This window comes from Ictalurus furcatus, chromosome 5, assembly GCF_023375685.1.
Source record: "Ictalurus furcatus strain D&B chromosome 5, Billie_1.0, whole genome shotgun sequence".
NCBI classification, from domain to species: Eukaryota; Metazoa; Chordata; class Actinopteri; order Siluriformes; family Ictaluridae; genus Ictalurus; species Ictalurus furcatus.
This window is the reverse complement of record NC_071259.1, coordinates 5570624-5592651: the sequence shown is the minus strand read 5'-3', so window position 1 is coordinate 5592651 and position 22028 is coordinate 5570624. Positions and strand designations below refer to the sequence as shown.

General features: G+C 40.2%; 2 protein-coding genes across 4 annotated transcripts in view; both read right to left on the bottom strand.

Moving 5' to 3' along the window:
- The window catches only part of pdlim2 (PDZ and LIM domain 2 (mystique)), a 64384-nt gene extending 50263 nt beyond the window's left edge, over positions 1-14121 (bottom strand). Inside the window, exon 1 of one of the 2 annotated variants that reach the window (XM_053624413.1) lies at positions 13736-14121. The gene's annotated coding sequence lies outside the window, so the exon portion shown is untranslated. Of the gene's footprint in view, positions 1-8959; positions 10046-13735 lie in introns of those variants that run through there. The other variant, XM_053624414.1, reaches the window with a different exon arrangement.
- Positions 14122-17227: 3106 nt separating this feature from the next.
- sorbs3 (sorbin and SH3 domain containing 3) overlaps positions 17228-22028 on the bottom strand; it is a 53190-nt gene continuing 48389 nt past the window's right edge. For both annotated transcript variants that reach the window (XM_053624391.1, XM_053624390.1), the window contains exons 16-21: positions 21785-21899; positions 21561-21686; positions 21009-21476; positions 20706-20809; positions 20520-20626; positions 17228-19222 (exon numbers count right to left, since the gene is read on the bottom strand). In XM_053624391.1, the coding sequence (XP_053480366.1) occupies positions 19161-19222; positions 20520-20626; positions 20706-20809; positions 21009-21476; positions 21561-21686; positions 21785-21899 (982 nt within the window). In that variant the 3' untranslated portion in view covers positions 17228-19160. The remainder of the gene's footprint in view (positions 19223-20519; positions 20627-20705; positions 20810-21008; positions 21477-21560; positions 21687-21784; positions 21900-22028) is intronic.

Genomic DNA, 22028 nt, shown 5'->3' with positions numbered 1-22028 from the left:
AGTCGAGTGAACGTTACGCTTCATGACCTTATGACAAACATTCTGCTCTAATCGTAAGTACGTTACGCAATTTAAACACCATAACACGGATATTGCAACATGGATATCGAGATCTTCAACAACATAAGAGACGTTCTTTATCTCAATTATTTCACTACGGTCTCACCTAACTGACAGTCTCCTCCTGATATTAATGATTTGGTTTTGCTCGTCTGTTTTATGGTTCCCGTCTCCTTTAGAAATCCAAAAACGCATACGGCCCAGGCTTATAACCTATAAGCAAACAGAAATTACGCTCCTCTTCAGTTTTGAGCATGTTCTGCTAAAATGACAAAGTCAGCTGCCTTTTTTTGCGCCATGTGCGTGATGAGCGAGTTCTACATTACAAATTTGGATGAATCATTTTACAGTTTAATACCAAGTCCAAGGCCTTTTATTTATTTATTTTTTATTCAAGGGCGATGGAGCAGTCGTGAAGGATCGCCCTGAATCTGGCAACACTTAAGTCCTTGCCTTTGTTTGAATTTGTTGAAATTTAGGAAAGCCACCATTTCCCATGATCATTACAACTGAAATGATTTGAAATGTGGTATATTTTAACACAATCCACTTAACCAAAATGTTCTGTATTTTTAGCCTTTGGACCAGAAAACTGGAAATTCTTTTCTGCAGTCATTTTTGGGCAAACCATTTCAGTGAATTAAAAAAGTGCATCCCTAGAATATTGTCAAACCAAACTGGGCACCATGTACAGGAAAAAAAAAAAAAAAAGAAAGGAGTAAGACCCAGGCTTCTTCCCCTATAGTAGTAACACCCAGGAAACCCTGTCCATTAGATAGAGACTCAATCGGTATAATGAAAGCAAGACACTGATGAGAGAGCAACACCCAGTGCCAACAGGAAACTTTCTGATGGCTGATTAGTCATCGTAACTGAAGCCACTAGCTTAAAGTAGTTTAATAGGTCTTATAAAAGTGGAACCCAAATTCAAGAAAACAGGAAATGCCAACAAATGCTACCAAAAGCCTTTTTGGCACTGGGAGACGATCCGTTTCTACAGACGTCTACATTTAATCTCTGCACGATATTATCTCAAACATACACGCATTTAATAAAGACAAAACAATCTGGTTTCGTTAAAAGCAGGAACGATGATTAGACTCAACAGACCAGTAGTCACATGGTTGATGCAATTCTCTAAATTCAGGTGTAGTAAAAATGGAAACATCCAACAAAACGTTTGGCGCCAGCTCGGATGAGAACTTTTTGTAGAACTCCAGAGGAGATCTGGAAAGCCTGGAGCTTTCCCAGATGGCATTGACTGAATTGCATGTGCAGTAAACGATGCAATCAAAGCCGATGTGTCATATTGTTTAACACAATAGGTAGGAAAATTAACGTTATTAATTGTACCAAATGGCAAGAAAAGGAATAAAGACTTGTGGAAAAGTTTTTGAAGGTTAATTGGAATAAATCACTCAATATAAATATCACATTTAGAATTGGATTTCGGCTCCGTTTTGAATCATGAACCTGTCAACAACCGGCAAGATGTGTTGTCTCAAATAAAGCAGAGTCAATGGATTTAAACCTTGTACCTCAAATGAAGTACCCAACATAAATGAATAGACTGCCAGAGTGGAAAGTCAATGTTATTTCAAATGATCCCATGTTCCATGACTAACTCAAAATCCACTAAGGACTATGACTAGGACTATTATATCCACTTAAATTCACAAAGCCCTGGAACATTTCTCATTATCCAGCAGGTCCAGGAGTGTTGGTTTGGGTACTTCCTAAAGATTGGCATCAACAGCACAAAATAAAGGTGGGTGGGGCTAGCAGGACTAATTACTGCTGATTGTTTACACATACTATTTTTACTAACATACTAAGAAGATACAGCGCTGATCTGATCAAATATAAATGAGAGTTTGTTAAGTAAATGTCCAATCAAACAAAAGAACAGTGAATCCGTATTGGAACTGCCACGTGGGATAACAGCGTAAACACAATGGATGACGCGAGAACGTCAATGATGTAATCGCTTTTAAGTGTCATCACTTGGTTCAGTCATCTTGAAAGTTAGTGGAAAGTGACCCACAACCCAAAGTTTTGTTCCCTAATCTTTGGATCCATTTTTATTTAACGTGCAGTGGAAACCCCACTTAAAAGGGGGCATTAGTGCACCATTTCCAGAATGCAAACCCACCCACAACGCAAACATTTCCTGAAGGAACTTGACAAGAACAAGTTTTTTTCAAGTGCACAAGTTAGTTTGAGAGTTTTTCCATCAATTGCCAAAATATTTTCTGCCTCATTAAGCCTGGACTAGTTTTTGGTAAATTTTCAGCAAAATATTGTCAAATGGACCTGCTTACTGATGACAAAACAACTGACTGTATTCAAATCACCGCAGCAATGTCATGCCCAGTCTTAGACATGCCTTAAACTTAACCAGGACCATGACACTTTGTGCAGACAATATTTGTTAACATCTGTCAGACATCTTTGTTCTTCTTTTCAGATCCAGACATGCTTCCAAAGAGCCTGAACCATGCTGACAACTTCCTTGTTATGAAAAGATGAGGGAAGCAGATTGGGTGTGACTGGCAGAAGTAAGTCTTCAATGTTGACAGCTTGAAAGTGCACATCATCCTTAAGAAAATATTAGCTGTGCAGATATATTAGTAGTAAAATGTTTTATATAAAAGCACTAGAGCACATCTCAAGTTCACCAGCTCAATCTCCAGATCAATGACCTAATGTGAACTGCTTTTGAACAATGCTGCAGCCTATTATATAACTGGATGAGTAATTAAATATGGAATCTAAGGAATTCATGCACACAAACAAACAGAGAACGTATCCTGATGTTTGTGAAAGTGTTTGCGGTCCCCCAAGTCAGGAAAAAATCTCCAAAATATTGAAATATCATGAAAAGGACAAGGGAAAGAATGTAGAAAAACCACTTGTACCCAATGCACTTAGATGAGGCTGCAATATTGTTGCATTCTTTGAACATTTGGGCCCAACCAATCATTAGGTGGCTAGACAAATCAGCCACATTAACAAGCTTTCCCCACTGTTAGTTTTAATTACTGTGACCTCAAGACTCCACTTGGTCCACATTGTTGCTCAGTGTCGCGTAATCACATGAGAGAGCCAGCCATACTTCCACTTAAAATCTCAATTAGTCCAAATATTCTGGTGGGATTCAACTCCTTATGAACATGTCAGAAACCCGACTGCCCCCCCTCAAGTCCTGCCTGAAAAGGCCGGAGTTTGATTGAACCAACCACTTCACAATCACTGCAGTGATGACGAATCTGAAGGACTCGGTCACTGGAGTCTAAATGTCTAAAAAGTGGCATAAATGTGTGCTTTATTTGCATAATCCTCAAGGAAATATGGTACAAGGGTGGACAAATGTATTAGCTAGCCCACCAGGCAAGTAAAAGCTCCAGTGTCCCATGTTTTGATTGCCCAGAAAGCTCCTGAGTGGCACATCATACACAAGAATCCTGGTTCCTCTGTAGACAGCCTCTGTGCTGTCTACAGTCATCCAGATTGTGTCTTGGTTTGGTTGGAGAACCTACATGTTTAACTACGAAGAACAATACAATATGGGGCAGTGATGGCTTAGTGGTTAAGGCTCTGGGTTACTGATCAGAAGGTCGGGGGTTCAAGATCCAGCACTGCCAAGCTGCCACTGTTGGGCCCTTGAGCAAAGCCCTTAACCCTCTCTGCTCCAGGGGCGCTGTATCATGCCTGACCCTGCGCTCTGACCCCAACTTCCTAACATTCTGGGGTATGCGAAGAAAAGAATTTCACTGTTCTATAATGTATTTGTGATCAATAAAGACTCATTCATTCTTTCAATATCCCAGAGATAAAATCTTCTTGTTCCAGGTGCCTGGCCAACTGACCTACCCAGCCCTGTTGTAGTACAACTTTAGACTTCCAATTCACTATAAAAGAACAGAGCGAAAAGAAGCGGTGAAAATAGAAACTGCTGTGCTGACAGACGGTGAAAGTATGTGCACCGCACAAATAAATGAAAGGTTTAGCGGAGTCTAGACCTTTTCCATGTTTAGACGTTTGCCTTTGTCCAAAGGCCAGCTGTTTGGGGTTCTTCTGCTTCGGTGACTCGACAGTAAGAGGAAAAACTGGCATACAGCTATGCATTCAAGAGGCCAAACTGTAACCAGATAACGTTTTTACAGACTGCGTCTACTGTAGCACATCAAAACCAGCAACACTACGGCTGGTTATAAAAAGGCCTGAACATGTGATATACACCAACATGTGTGGAATTAGAAACTGGAGCCGACTTGTCGCCACAAACTTAACTGCCAGACTCTAGTGCATAGTCTACATTCATTTTGGTTCACAGGCCAGGTAATGGTGACCTGGCTATATAATCTTTCAAATTCCATCTAACCTTAACACAATACAAGCTTACGACTGGAACTGGAAATACTGGTTTAGATGCCCACAATGTGTCTCACCTCTCTCTCCTGACCTCACCTTAGTGAAAGCTCGCAAGAAAGACATACTAAAGGGTGTATCTGTAGCCATCTTTACATGGCAGCACAAATACAGCCGAATGGAAGCATACACCCAAATTCTTTTGGTTCAAATCAAATACTTGTGTGTGTGTGTGTGTGTGTGTGTGTGTGTATGCCTTTAGCATTAAATACTTTCCAGCCCAAAAGTTACAGGAGCGCATGTTATGAAGGGATGGCACAGAATCGAATGAGTCAGTGCTGAAGAATAGTGTGTGTGTCAGTCATTGAAAGGCAAGTCAAAACCATGAAAGAGCTCAGGCTTCCAGACAACGCCTAAAGGCCCATAATTTAAGACAAAACTACTTCAGTTCACCCGGAATGAGTCGGCCTTTGAAGTGGCACTTGGAATAAATGTGTGACTGATGATCGCTAATGTTCGCGAGACTAAACATAACCGAAAATTTGAGAGCTAACGGCTGTACGTCCTATAATAATGGAAATCAAACCCATCCATGTCCGATTGCAAGTAAGAGCAGGAGACATTTAGAGACGCTATTTGAAGAGCACATTAGCGTTCGCTCTGAGCTGCTGTTGAACTTGAGAAGGTCAGAGGATTTCACTGAAAAAAAGGCAATGAGTGAGCAAAACCTGCTAAATGTTAGCGGTGTTTAACGTTCACTCGCTGTAGCATGATTTATGTACGTTTAATTTCGCTCAAAAGATACTCCCAAAGTGGATGCTCAGTCAGTTGTGGAGATCCTTCCTTCGCTCCCCACCTCATCCAAAGGCTATGGTCTCAAACAGTGCGTTTGTAATAGAGGCCCAATAAAATGTCTGGCACCACAAGTGAACACTGGCTGAAGTCTGCTTCCGCCAACGCTCCTCTGGTTGAAGAACACGATCCAACATTGGCTCTGCAGTAAACAGTGACGGAAAAGTCATAAAGTCGTAGAGGAAACACCGGATCTGCATACATCCGTCCAAAAAGGACGAGCATGTGCCGAAACGAACTCTTGCTTCAAGGACGGTCAGAAACGTGAGAACTTTTTGGAGAATTTCGTGCATAACGTAAAATGCGTTTTAGGGTTCTGTCAGGAACAATAACATGATGACGAGTCAAAAAGGGCATTAGGTCATGCGTCAAAGGATATGTTACATTATAAAAAATAAAAAAAAAACTTGGCATAATATTAAAACTACTTTCCAGAGGTTCTGTATCTCTCTCTCTGTGTGTGTAGCAATATTGGACAGTAAGGCATGATTGCAACTGCAGATGGCCTCCTGACAATATTTCTGGAACACATACACAGAACAGAACATTTCTTCTGTAACACTGAAACATTTGGCTGAGCTTAGGTTCAAAGTCATGCAAACATCAGACCACTTGGTAAAATTAGAGGTGGGTGATGAGACTGTATAATATTGATAAATGATAAAATTACGCCACAACATCCAACTTATATTTATAATTTATATAAGATAAGATATTGGTCATCACAATATCTTTTTTTTTTAAATATCTTAATATAAATTACAATCTCTGGAAGCAGCTAATTTGCTGTCGAATGTTTCTTCTGTCTTGAGGGAGACTGGGAACTCCAATAACCACCCTTTACAAACCGTAGTGAACAGAAAAGCATCTCAGAACACACAACATATCGAACCTTGAAGTGGATGGACTACAACAGCAAAAGACCACGCTGGGTTCGACTCCTGTCCGGCAAGATGTTCCACTTAACACTGATGTCTCATTTATAGCAGTGAGCTAAATCACTAATGGTTAGGTTTTTGAAAGGTCACCATTCAGTCACGTTAGTTTTATGAATATCCCTTCTATATTACACATCATTTGCGTCTTGGATATTTCATGCTTCATTTTGTAAAACACTGTTTTCACACAATTAGCATCAACGCAGAGCAAAAGAACATCTAACGAAGCACTAATGATCTGATTTCATACGCACCCACGTCGACTCCAACTCCGACGTCACCGAACAGATCCACTCCCTGAAATGATGGCTTTAGGCAATTATGCCTTATGAGCACACACCCTACGTACAGAGAGAACGCCCCGCTAAAGCCACGCCATTGTCGTGGTAACACCGAGATAAACACTTCGTTCTAGATTCCTGCTAATGACAGTGAAGAACATTGAGCACATATTTCATACATGCACCAGCGTGAATCCAACCTATGGACTGCAGCGATGAAGACCTCAGAAACGGAGCAGGACAAAGGTATGAGAGGACAAAGAGTAAAAAAAAAAAAAACAGGGCGGCGTCCAGAGAATAGACACAATACAATAGAATGACTAGAGTGTGTTTGGATTCTCGCTACATGAATCATTAGACCTGGATTCCACAAGCGTGAAACCGTTCAATGTTCATTGGTTATCTCTTGATGTGGTTTGCGCAACACCATTTCTCCGCCATCGAAACTGTATTTATTCAGCTGCCATAGAGACTAAACTGAATGTTGGAAGAGAAATATGTTTTCTAGCACTCGCTCACCGTCACCTAGATTCTCAATCGAGCCCAGTCAGAGCTGATCTGATGATTGATTAGCGTTTGCATGTAATCTGGGTGTTATAAATGATAGCGTCAATAAAGCAACATAATCCCATCATGGCACACTTTTGCGAGTATTCGTCAGGCGTCAGTGCTTGAACAACGCCAGTGGAACTTAAACTAACCGAGTGGACTAATCTTTTTTGGAAACGTTGAACGAAAACATTTTTAGAACTTTTTCGGCGAAACTAAAAGCTCATATTACGTATTCGTGAATTGTAAAGATATCATCAGGCATCACAGTGTGATATTTCTGCCACGTTGCCCTCCCCTACTCGCATGTCTTTCACTGAATGAAAGCAGAGGTTTAAATAACTTGAAAATGAACCGTAACAATCCACTTACATCAGTTTGAGATCATCTAGTAGTTTAGAGATGATGAAGATAATGACTCAAATTAAATCAGCAATTATGGCTGCAACAATTATTTTCATATAATAAATCAGGGCACCTTTTTTTTAAAAAAAAAAAAAAAAAAAAAAAAAAAAAAAAAAAAAAACACCAATCGACAAAATATTTCCTGTTCCAATTACCATAATGTAAAATCAATCACATAATGACAAATCTCCATCTACGTAGTATTAAATCAGCAGCTTAGGCATTACTCAACCTAACAAGCCTCATTAAACTATTAAGACAAGATAGTCGTGCGTTCTGATATGCTTATTTATTAATGTTTTTTTTAATAGTTACTTGAATCATTTCCGTCTGCAGAACTGCCGCTCGCTGGATGTTTTTTTTTTTTTTGCACCATTCTGTATTACTATAGAAACGAGAACTTACTAGAACGAGCACATTAGCGTCCGGCACTACTGTCAGAGATGCTGTTAGAGAAAATTAATCAAAGCCTTCCGGCTAATCAGAATCGATAATTCAAAAGTGCTGTGGTATAAAAAGAAAACAGCACACCGTCTTACCAATATTTAAAATGACTTCTTTGAATGCAGCCCTACTAGAAATGATGTCTTGGACTGTCCATGTATAACTGTTGCAAACATACTTGGAAGAATGACAAGAGATTGAGGGCTGGTTTAAGCTCCAGTGAGCTTTTTTTTTTTGGTAGTGTGAACTCTTAAGTATTGCTCTGCAATCAGTTCAGACCACATCCTCCACCTCCAGGTTTCATTTAGCACAGAACATTAAAAAAAAACAAAAAACGTACAGGCACTTTTCTGTGTGCTGAAGACACGCAAGCATGTTCTCAAGTCCTGGCTGAACAGTGAAACAGACTCGAGAGAAATGGAACAAAAACAGCCCAATTTTCCACAGATGTAGTCAATAAGACATGCCTGGAGTCCAGTGGTGTGCATCTTTAGTTTTGTACTGGCCCTACATGAAGCAAGCAAAGTAATGAAATCGACATTCATTCCCAAGTCTTCATGAACTTACCTCAAACAAAATTATCATCATTAAGAAATTACAGCAGGTTACACAATCTCATAACCCACGTGTGAGAAGTTTGAAGCGCATATTTACAGAAAAGGTTTTGGAGGCTTGTAACTCGAGCGCAAAAGAAGCACACGTCAGACGCCAAATGTGCTGGTTGGTTGATGGCATTCAATTTATAGGGAAAATGGTGGGATTTACACCGAGCCATTCCTGATAAGATCTCAGCTATGAGGATTCAGCATCAGACAGATGCAGTCCCACTGCTGAATATACATCACGGGCACCCACACTGACTAAACAGCACCGTTAAACACACCGGTCTCAATTACAGCACCGTCAACTATGAGATAAAAGCAGAGTTACACAAACACACAAAGCCATATATGGACAAAGTTAACCAAGAAGAAGAAACACCTCGGCGTACACTGCCATACAAACCCATGCACACTCGTGTACACACTCCACATAAATCTGACAAAAAAAAAAACCTACCCAGGCATTTCACAGCACAGCAAAGCCAAAGGTCAAGCAGCCACTGAAAGAACAAATGAGCCATAGCCGGATAACGACACAGAGGATGAGAGAAGAGTCTTTCATCATCCACTCGTCCACACCAGATCATATCACTGTGCTGCTTCCTGTCTAAGCAACAGCTCCGAACGTGCTACGAATCCATGACGCCCTGCAACTGAAACCTAAACGGACAAATACCATGGGGTTAGTTTCTAGTCTAACTGAAAATCACATTTGCTAAATATTCAACAGGGGTTTTTACATGATGTTCTGCAAAAAAAAAATCCCTAATGTGTGTCTCGACATTGTTAATGATCACAAATCAAATGCATCAATTAACCCTTCAGGCAAAGGAAAGCTCCAGTGTGCTTCCCAGTCCCATGTTTATGGTGAGCAGAAGCCTAACTCAATGCCAAAAGAGGTAGCTAACCTAATGCAACAACCAGGGGCAAGACCTGGCCTGGAAATTCGGGGCTGTTGCCCTGAAGATTTTTCCTTAATCCCCGAATACTGGAGCGTTACAGTATAATTGGAGCGGTTCGTCACTACATAACCGATCATCAGTAAAAGAAGACGGTAGTGTTGTAGTTTTGCATCATCACTGAACGGAGTGTTGTATTTTATCTTCAGTGAACGGAGGCGAGACCAATCAGACAGGGTTTACAGGAAAATACTCTGGCTGACGGCTCTCAATTCTGCCAAACGCTCGCTCACGCAGTCAATTAGTGTGAACAGAAAAATGGACACGCGTTGATTTTTTAGCATTAAAGGGGTTGAAACACTAACATCCTCTCACGCTGTGCAGGGAAACAAGGTGTGTAAAAGAATATACGAGTTCCAAGTTACGTGACCGTGATATGAGCAGAGCATAAGGACAGCTAACGTACTTCACATGGCACTGTAGCAGCTAAACTGATAAAACGATAGCTTACAGTAGATGTGCCTCCCCTTGACTAGCAGCACCAACTAGCCTCATCGTCATTGAAAGTCAAAAAGTTCGATATTTTACAAACGGTAATAACATCGGAGGCAAGTATTATGATAAAATCCTATTTTTTGTCCATTTTTCAAATTTTTTAAAGCAAATAGCCCTCACATGCAAGAATAAAGTGCATGGAGTCTATTTAGAAGTGTGCTTTTAAAAGTTTTTTTGATGGAGAAGAATCTGGGCTCAGCCCAGATGAATAACAGTCTAGCTAACGCCCTGATAACAACATACTACGTCAAGCTAGACGTAGTGTTCCATCCTCACATTCCACGCAAAACATTATTTGCAATCTCTAACTGCAGACTGGCTGCATGCAGGTATCAGAGCTTTACACTACACTTTATTTTACTCAGATTTGTGTTTCAACATCCCTTCATGTTCCCGATTCTCAAAAGATCGCCCAATTCTGAAACGTTAATCTAATTAATCCGCCTGGTCAAAAGTCAGCCAGAACGCGACTCAGGTGATGTGTGTAGTGCAGCAGGTGGGATGATGACGAACGGTTTAGAAAAAAAACACTAACAGCGCAGACACAAAATCTGCTTCAATTGTCCACACCTGACTTACAAACGCCGAAGTTACAATTAGACCTCACTGATTATGTTCCCAAAGTGCACAACGGCAACTGAATTAGATCAGTAACTTAGCTCACATTTTGACGAGCTGCAATCTGAGGAGAGACTTCCAGAGAGATGTGGGGGCGGAGCTTCAGCGAAATACATAGAAGGCCGGCTGTAGATCGTACAAAAGGTCAGAAATCGAATCCAAGGATAAATTACAGATTTGTGAAGCTAATTAAGAAAGAAAAAAAAACATGTGCGAAAAGGACAATGAACAGAGGCTTCAATTTTGCACGGTTTCTTGCAGAACCTTAAAAAAAAAAAAAAAAAGTGAACTGGTACTTTGCTGCTGAAGCTTTAGCGGCAGTGATTTGTGCCAATAACCGACCTTCTCCACCAGAGAAACGGGCAGTTCACCAGCGTTTTGTGCTTTTCCCCCCCCTTTTCTTTTCCACAGCTCTGTTATTATAAAGCTGAATGCCAGTACAATGACCGAGTGGTGTGTTTGTGGATCCTCTGCCTCATGCCCATTCAGCAGTCTGGACCCATCTAAATATACACACAGGAGAGGTGATGAGGTGTGCCAGAGAGAGAGAGTGAGAGAGAGAGGCAGACAAAGGGAAGGTAATGAGCTGGGAAGATTCAGCAAGTTCCAGCATTTTTTCATGCCTGGTTAAAACGTACCGCACAGTCATCACTGATTTGTTTTCAGCTGCAGGCAGCCAAAGATGTGAACTCAGATCAGGAGGTTGTGTGCTGCTGTGCTGTATTGTGGTACTGCATGTACCATACAACAGGACAAGATCTTAGCGCCGTGTTACTATAATCAAATTGTACTTAGGCTTCGTGACATATTACATTGTATGGCTTTATACAGCCACATGCTAGTCATGGTATTAAAGGGTGTGGTATTATGCATATATATCATGTATGGTCTTTAATCGTGTATATTCGCTGAATAAATCACTTCTAATTTCAGAATGTGCAGGCACTTAAATGATTAATTATGGTTATATAGGTTGGTGCTGAGTCACACATCCCCCCCCCTCCCCTTCATAAATAAACAGAAACTCTCAGTACTTCTGTAAAAACAATGAGCTCAATTTGTTACGACACAAAACAGGCTCAGGTATTTGAACCCATCATGGTTGATATGGACACCCAAAAACGTTTATCTACCGAACAGTGAAGAACAAGTCTTTGGATGCGTCTCAATCAGCTCCCTAGGTTGTGAACGAGTATATCGTGTACACGAAATCGGGAACGAATTTTTAACGACCCTGGCTCACTACACATTGTGACACAGATGACCCATGTTCTGGCAACACGGCTACGTACCCGTGTTGAAAAACGTCACCGCTGGCTTTTATCAGCAATGGGCAGGACCGATATCCTTCTGACATTATATCATCTAAATTTGTTCGCTTAATCACAAAAGTGTCCGTCATGGGACTTCAAGCAGGATCGTAGGCTAGCTAGTGGATTTTTAAAAATCATTAAACACTTTAAAGTCCTTAGACTCAAACAGACCGTATATAGAACGTCAAATAAAAGTTTAAAAAAAATTGTTAACGTAACAATTCAGAGCTCCAACAACGATAACAAGCTACTTACGTTTATAGAAGTTGGCTGAGGGTTCGGCCGCCATTTTTTTTTTTTTTTTTTTTTTTTTTTTTTTTAAATAGAGCGGAGAGGTTTCAGAAAACATGACGTCACTTCCAGTAAGGCAACCTAGCGAGCATCGATGCTTCCTGGTTTTTGTGATGCATTGTGGGATTTCTTTAGGGTGCGACCGTTCGAGTGCACTGCAAGGACTCTGCGATTGAGACAGCCCTTAAAATGGCCGACTCCCTGATCAGTGCCCTGACTACTGAACTAGGAAGCTGATTGAGACACACCCTTTGTTGTTACGCCGCATATCGACAAATCCGGCTATGCCAAACTAGCTAACGGTAGTGATCAACAAATCTCTGTTGTTATTCTGTATTTCGACGGGTTCGGCTAATCGCATAGACGAGGACAATACAAATCCAGACACTGATAATAATTCATCAGTTAACGCCCAGGCCGACCATCGGGATGGTACAACAACATGGTGGCATTTCCCATTTACAATCATGTCCTGGTATTAATACGAAAAAAATTGACTCGCCATGCCGTTATTTCAAGATAGTATGCCATTATTTTAACTTCATATCTTGTTCAATTCACAATCCGGTGGTAAGTGTAGGGCTACATATTAATATATTTGATTAATTAACTCAAATGACATTCTGGAAATAATTAACAGGTAAAAATAACGGCGATATTACGTGAAAATAATGACTTACTATAATGAAATAACGGGATATCGAGTTGAAATATCAACATAATATCTCAGGAAGGGCGGAAACAAGTTGAAACAACAATACATAGCTAAAAAAAGTGACAATATATGGTCTTGAAATAAATAAGTAAACATCCTGAAATAACAATGTTTTAGTTAAGTTTGAGTAATAAAGTTTGAGTTAAATAGCATGCTAGAATATAGAGATAACAATTTTATGTCAAAATAAGGGCAATGTCTGGTGTAAATTCATTTAAAAAATATATATATTTAAAATCACGAGGTACTATCTTAAAATGACGATATTAAATCTAAATAAGACAAGATACAAATGTTTTTCACAACATTTGGTTGATGTAATAGTTTAAAGTTTTAGGTTGTTGGGTTTTGTTTTCTTTCAAGCTTACTGAATTTGCAACCAAAGTTCAACATTATATATATATAAAAAAAATTTAACTGAGAGGTAGAAAACCAAACAGAACTAGACCTTCAGTTCTCTGTGGATTTCCCCAGGTCAGAAATGTTGTGGGTGACCTGCAGGGTAGCTATAAAAATGTTCTAGAAAGTTCTTCTAATACAAAAATGCATTAACCTGAAGATGAAAGAGACTTCAGCTTAGAACAGGTTAATAACTGACAGAGGTAACTGGTTAAAACTGCATATTCAGCTAAAATAGCACATGGCTAACACTTTTAGTCAGTTTTAAAGAAACAGAATATTTAAAGAATGAATTCAATGTGGTCATTATTTTTGTTCTAAACAATTTTTTTTTTTTAAGTGTTAGTACTTACAACTTGGCAGTGAATTATACAAGTGAATGATCAATTAACTAACTTATGGTTTTAAAACTGTTGAGAAAATGTAAAAAACAAAAAACTTACCAGAGTTTAAAACAAAATAGAACACGACGCCAACGCTGAGGTAAATAATAATAATAATACTAATAATAAATTAGCTACAAACGGTGACACCTGCGTGTGATTTTCCGCGCGCGCAGCCCCTCGTGTCAAAAACAAAACGTACAAAAAAAACAAAAATTAAATAAGTAATGTAGGATGGTTGTCTGTAACGAAGGCTTCTTACACAGAAAATAACACCATGCAACTCTTAAGGTCTGCCTCCCTTTTTTTCCCCCTTTTTTTCTTTTTAAACGCAAACCTGCCACAGGAGCTCGCGCTTGCTTTTTAACCTTTATTCGGCGCGCGTGCGTGTGTGACTGCACACCTCGCCACTGTGGTTTTCAGCGCGAGCTCTCGCCCTGAGATGTGGCATCATCGGTAAACACACCCCCCGGTTTCTCATGCCACGTGTAGCTATCAAAATAAAGCCCAGAGGACGGGCACTAGAAGTGTGGGTGGGATATAGAACGGGAGAAATATTATTATTTTTTGCCTGCGAAACTGAGCTTGAAGAGGCGCGTGACTCGATGCGCCACCTGCTGTTCAGGAAATGTAGCAATGCATAGGTTAGTGCATGGGTTTATTTATTGGAGGGTGTTTTTTTCCCCACATTTTAGTGCTTTCCCAGCTCTAACACACCCACGTCAAATCAGGAAGGACTGTTATTAAGCTGATTGGTTGGATCAAGCATTCGGGGAGCAAGGAAAACGCTCATATGTGTAGGACAGGGTGTACTACATGACCAGGGATGGGAGCCTGTGGCCCTGTAGGTCTACATATGCAGTCATCCATCCATCCATCCATCCATCTTCTATACCGCTTAGCCTTCGGGCACAAGGTGGGGTACACCCTGGACAGGGTGCCAGTCCATCGCAGGGCACAATCACATACAAATTCACACACCCATTCATACACTACGGACACTTTTGGACATGCCAATCAGCCTACCATGCATGTCTTTGGACTGGGGAGGAAACCGGAGTACCCGGAGGAAGCCCCTGCAGCACGGGGAGAACACGTAAACTCCGCACACACAGAGCCATATGCAGTCAGTATTTCATTAATTCAATTTTTTTTTTTTTTACCAACCTTCATATTATATCGATAGCAGCACAGAAATCCAAACATCAGACAAATATATACCATCATTCACTCATTCATCTTCAGTAAGTGATTTATTCTGGTCAGGGTCCCGGTGGATCCAGAGCAACATTGGGTGTGAGGCAGGAATACACCCCGGATGGCATACCAGTCCATCACAGGGCATGGTACCGTCATATCCATCACATTTATTTATTTATTACAGCAATGAGGTTTTTTTTTCCCCTGACCTATACGCCTGCACAAACCAGAGATGTTAAAAGATATATAGCATTTTTCCCTCCACATCATATAAACAGCACCTTATGCAGTTTTATTTATTAAAACAGCAGGTGGATTACAGGCTGATTGTTTAAGCTTGTTATTAAGTTATGGGGGGGGGGGGGGGGGTTCAACAATGAACAACTTCCTACATTAAGAACATTCAACTCAAGTGACAATTCAGGGTAAGGAAACAACTGTTTATAGCTGTTATAACGAAAGTGGTAACAGGAACTAATTTGGTTCATGGACATTGTACAACAATAAAAGTAATTAGAAATGGATAAGCAGTATGACACGTCATTCTTTAATAATAAAAAAATATATATCAAACTTCTTGTCGTGGACAAATTGTTGTGAAATAAGAGTATTTAAACACTTCAGGATGTGCTGTTATAGTAAAATAATCATTCAGGGTGGCTCTGCTTCACACCACCTCATTCGTTCATTCATTCATTCATTCATTCATTTGTCTTCAGTAACCATTGAAGATTGAGGTGGATCCAGATCCTATCCCAGGAATGCTGGGGAAGAGGTGTGAATACACCCTGACACTATGTACGCACAAATTCACAGGCTCATTCACACCTAGAGATAGTTTCACATAGTTATGTTTTTGGGTGGTCAAAGGTAACCAGAGAACCTAAACAAAACCCACAGGGACACTTGGAGAACATGCTAAACTCCTCACATAGATTAACATGAGCTCCGGATCTAAACGGGGACCGTGGAGCTGTGACGCACCCACGGTGCCTGCTGCACCACTGTGCCAGTTCATTATCATTTCTACAAATGAACAATAACAACTCTAACAATAGTAGTAGATATTATTGAATAGTGATTTCCACCATCATGTTATTAAAAACATCAATTAATAAAACCATGAACTCCTCCTATATGTTACTGACACCTGAAAATCTCTGGATCCCTTTTTGAGCTCATCACACTACGCATAATACTGTGCTTGGACGTATTATATACATGTGTTTAGGGTTGTACCTGTATTACATAGAGGTTCAAATCAGGAATGAACTAGAAATCTATGTTATCGATGTGTTTATTCACCAATATTTATTCATAACGTGTTGGCTACATTGTTCTTTCATTATTGGACAGTATGACGTGCGCAGCCCTGTCATTTCACACCTATATACTCTAATATTATAGGCCACTCCAATATTCTTCAGTATATTGTACTCTAAATCAAGGGAGTCCAGATTAGTTCTTTTATTTTCCCCCAGCTCAAACACACCCAGGTTACTCAAAAGTGCAAGGCCACACCTTCGCTTGATTAGAAACGTAGGCTGGAATTCAGGGTGGGTTCTGTTTCGTACTAGAAAACTGCGCTCCCTTCTAAAGTGACACGGGTGTCTGAGTCATGGAATAGTAGTTAGTTAGGAGGGAGGTGAGAATTCAGGTGTGTTTTATGTGTTTGTTGTCTTAATCACAAAAGCCCTCTGTTGCCAAGACTGTCGGAAATCTTCAAGTTACAGCTTTAAGCCCTGACACCTAAGACTCCTTCAATAAACGCTAAATAGACATCTCACAGAAATCAGTCAGATCTACTATAAAGCTGCTATTATTATAAAATTAATCAACACCTACTACCAATCAGAAGTGAGAATACAGCAGTGCTCTGGTATAAGGTTATTTTAATCTATTGCTTAATAAATAGTTTTCTTTACTCTGAAATCATTTTGTTTTTAAAATGAACATTAGTCCTTACATTCTGACCTTTAGCTATAAACTCCATCAGAAAAACATTGCCGAATCCCCCTTTTTGAAGTTTTCAGGAATTCAAATGAGTTACTTTGAAACTTGTCTGATTATCTAAAAAGTGTTCCCATCTGCAGGGATTTTTCCCTCACTGTGTCACAATACAACACCACAAGGCAATGGAAAATGTTACTGATCTCAGTCATGAGGTTCTGTATCATAGCTACAAGAAGAACATCTAAGCAAAGACAAGCATATGAGTGTTTTCGAACACAACCTAAAGTCAAACACATGGCATGAAGAACATGAGGAATTAGCAGACTGGTTTCTTTAGAGCACACCTTAAAGCTATGTTGTGTAAAAAAAATAAATAATAATAAAAAAGAACGAAGTGTATCTTTTTTTCCCCAGCACAGGGTGCATTTATTTGATGGTTATCAAAATCTGTGAGTACCATAGCTACTGAAATACACTGTGTGATCAGTAAAAATATATTATATTTTTTGCAGTTTTGATAACTGTTAATATCTGTACAGTCTCAGAAATCAAAACGAAAAAAAAAAAAAAAATCTGGAAATAATACTCGAGTTAGAAAGCAGTATCCTACACAATACAACCACATACAAGCATTCACCGTTCTAGTGTAACCTAACCATCCCATAATAACCTGTGGTCAAGTCAGTATTCCTCTGAAATTCCATGACTGCGAATGTAAGGAATGCATATTAAGAAGTCGCTTTTTAATTGGAATTGACCGTGACAGGGATCACGAGATAACACACTGTAGTTTGTGACAGAATTACTTTACATACATCAGCTGGTCAGTCACATTCTTGTTCATGATATGATCAAAACACTTCCTTTTTCGTTATACTTTAGTCACCATCTTACTTCATCTTTCCAAGAACGTTTTCGTTCTCAAAAAGTAAGTTAGTGGCCGATATGCGGTAGACGTTGCTTTAGTAGTACAATTACAAATTAGGATCACTTCATAACAGGGTCTGATGTCATGTTAAACTTCAGGAAAGTTTTTTTTTTTTTTTTTTTGGAGGTGGGGGGAGGGGGGGATTTGAATTGGAATGTGGTCGATGAAAACCACAATGGTTTTCCAAGTGACAACCAAACCATATCTAAGTGACTCAATTTGTGTAAATAGTTACAAAGGTTAAGGTTTATACTTTAACTCAAAAAAAAAACCCAACCCCAACCACATCGTCTTCACTCGTTTGAATTCTTATGAATGTTTCACCAGATCAAGTTGATGGAGAAAGAATGTTCCAGCAAGGAGCTGATCAGAAATGACACGAGACTTGCTTTCCATCAAGGAACGCCCGATCTCAATGACAGAGCCATACCCTTCATGACGCACAGCATGTCTCGGATTGGTCATGTTTCTAAATAGCATATTAGATGCCAGGAAATGTACTGTATTACTCAACATACAACAATGATCTAGAACAAGTTTTCAGTAATAGGCTTTTGTTATGTATGCAATCATATTTCGTTATTCTCATATATAGCCCTGAACTGTAAAACTCCAGCTAATCCATCACAGACATGTTTGAGCTCTAGATTTATAATACGCACATACTGAAGCCAGTTCTGCAAGAGTTAATTCCTCAGAAATATTACAAAAATCCCCAGAATGCTCCAGAGTGAGCTGATCCTTCAATAGTGCCTCGAGCAATAGATTAACAGATACAGCACTAATATATACTACACATAGATGAAGCTCTAGCAGGCAAGGAATTACATGGTTGTGTTGTGAATATCAAGCCAGCAAAAAAACAACAACACTAATATTTGTGATGATCATGATAACTGAGAAGGTTCGTCCATCCTGATGCGTGTCCTCACGGAGCTGCTGGGCTGTTACAAATCTGAAACGCAGGACGGAGGAAATCTTTACACAAAACTGTCAAACACAGCATGTGCTGCAAAATAAGCATGTGGGTGATAAGGAGTTCTCTATGGCAGCAGTCCAGTCCAAATCATATCCATGGCCGCCTCTTAAATCAGTCACTGGTGGCTTTAAAAACAAGCGAGTTGCCTTGACTGTTCCAAACACAGTGTCTTTGCCATTGCCACCACATCCAGGGAGTGCTTGTGAAAACACACACAGACACACACACATACCCAAGTGCTCAAAACGTGAACAGAGTGTGCATGCAAACCAGTTCAGGAGCTGAAAAGTGAGAGATGATGATGGAGAGATTGAAGATTGATTGTGCAGAGAAATATATGTGTGTGTGTATATATGGTAAAATTCTCTTCGAATTAGTGGGCGAGACTGCAGACGTAGTGAATGTGCCAAAACATTTGTTCATGTTCAAACAGGTGCCACATAGTTGCCAGGAAACGTTCCAAAAGCGTGGGTCCTCTCAGACGTACCTGTAAGGAGAAGGGGGTCAACATCAGTACCAATAAGTAAGCCAAAGATTTCACTAATGCTATCTAAAATGATTAGTTCAATCCCAGGATGTAATCCTAGCAAACTTTGACTTAATCCCAGCAAACCATAATTTAATCCTGCCAAGCCTCAATTTAATCCTAGCAAACCTAGATTTAATCCCAGCAAACCTTAACTTAATTCCAGCAAACCTTGACTTAATCCCAGCAAAACTTGACTTAATCCCAGCAAAGCTTGACTTAATCCTGCCAAGCCTCAATTTAATCCTAGCAAGCCTCAATTTAATCCCAGCAAACCTAGATTTAATCATACCAGGACTCAAATTAATCTTAGTAAACTTCAATATAATCCAAGCAAACCTTGATTTAATCCCAACAAACCTTAATTTAATCCTAGAAAACCTTGATTTGTTCCTACCAAGCCTCAATTTAATCCTAGCAAGCTTCGATTTAATCCCAGCAAGCCTCAACGTGATCCTAACAAGCCAATATTTGATCCCAGTAATCAGGATTTAATCCCAACAACCCTCAATTTAACACCCCCCCCCCAAAAAAAAAAATTAATTTAATCCTAAAAAGCATCCAAGTCATCCCAGCAAACCTTGATTTAATCCTAGCAAATGATTTAATCCTGCCAAACCTCAATTTCATCCTAGCAAGCTATGATTTATCATTATGATTCCAGAAAACCTCCATTTTATTCTATTCTAAACTCTAATTTAATCCTGGCAATCTTCAATAATCCCAGCAAGCATTGATTTAATACTATTGAGCCTCAATTTAATGCTAGAAAAATGCACAATTTTACAGGTAATTAAGCTTCAACATTAGCCTGACACTGAGCTTGTTTGTCCAAAAGTGCAGGTTGCCATAGTAACTGAGTGGTATTTAAGATTAGCCTCCTTTTTTGGAACTACGAAATTGCTATAAATTAGCCAGGATAGTTGAAATAAGGCACAAGTAAACTCGCGTCATAGAATAGTCCTTGATCCTAGCAGCTCTCTATGTGATCAAAGAAATCCAACAATTTCTTCCACAGTCTTCTGTTTGATCCAAACACGAACTGATTTTATCCTAAATGCCCTAAATCTAGCACACTATTAAGCACCAGGCATCGTTTTACTAATGATGTAGTAACAGATAGTGTCCTGTAGAGGGCAGGTAAGTCAAAAATATGCATAATCTACAGCCAGGACTGCGAGATCGTACTAGAGGGAAAGTAAAGCAATACATTGTAATTCTAAAAGAAAGTCATCCATGATGTAAAAGAGCTGTTTACCTACAAACCAGCCGTCATCACACTTCTCCATCACCTGAACGATGTCTCCTTCCCTCAGCTCCAGCTCGTCTCCATTCTGGGGCTTGTAGTTGTAAACTGCCTTATATCTGGCAGAGAGACCGAAGGTTAGGAATGTATTTAATCATGAACAATAATCAGATCACTCTAAGGGGATCTAAGACTTACGGCTGTCGTGGTATGACTGTAGAGCTGCTGTTGACCGGGGAAGCTGCTGATGGTGGAGTTTTAACGTGTGCGTAAGACTGAGGCGAGTGTGTCCTGGTTCCATCCTACACAAAGAGGTTACAAGACTAACATCATACCTCTTATACAAGGTCTAATCAAAAGAAAGATAAAAATAACCCATTTGAATAATTTTGAAGACATTTCATTACTTTATGACCTTCTGAAACCCGGATCAGTGATGAAATAGCTTCACTATAATGGAATATATAAACATTACCACCATAAATGTTACCATCTTGATACCTGATAAGTCAACGAAGGTCTCAGGTTCATGTTCGCTGTCAGTCCCGGGCCCTGTGGAGACGCCAGGACATGACTGGATTGTGAAACAGGGGATCTCACTTCTCTGTCCAGTGAGCTGCATGCTGAAGGTGAGAAACTCCTGTGGCTGTTGGGTGGAGTGGGTGAGGCGGGCCCAGGCGAGAACACAAAGTGATTGGACGGCTGTCTGGTGGAGGCGGGCTGTGTGGGTGAGAGGGGTGAGCGTGATTGACTGGTGCGTGCGTGAGGTGAAAGCGGAACCTGAGAGCAGTGAGGGGAAGGGGAGAGGGGCGAGAGTGGGCAGGGTGAAAGGTCATCAGCGGTTTTGGTGCGAGGCATTTTGTTGACCTGCACATAGTTGGCGGGGAAAATGCCGCTACGGGCGGTGCCTGGGATCCGACCCTCCAACCAGTGATCATCTACCCGCCGTGTTATGGATATCACCTCGCCCTAAAAGAGTATAATTATGCCCATTATTATTATTATTATTATTATTATTATTATTATTATTATATCGTTTTTAGGAGCCAGTACCTTCCTGAAGGACAGCTCCACCGGCAGGTCGGCGTTGAAGTTGAACAGAGCCACGGCCTCACCGTACTCCAGCACCTGTACACTGGGAGACTTTATCGGCACTGGCTTCTCTGTCGGAGGAATTATCTGCTCAAGGATAGATGGATGAGAGGAAGAGTGAGCATCTACGATAAGTTCATTTCACAATATGTGAACACCCCAAACATACAGACACGCACACGTACCTCAACGTAGCTAGTAGGAAAGATCCCTGCTCTCCCATGATGCTCTCCTTCATACCAATTGGCATCAACCTGGCGGTGAATGTACACCACATCACCCTTCTGCAGGGTCAGCTCCCTGGGAAACAAAGGTCAAAGGTCAACATGTGCTGCCATTAGGTGGAATCCCGGAATCTAATAAGGATTACAAGTTTTTCCTCGGTTTTATCCTTGTTTTACTGCCCGTTTTTTAAACTGCCTCAAGACC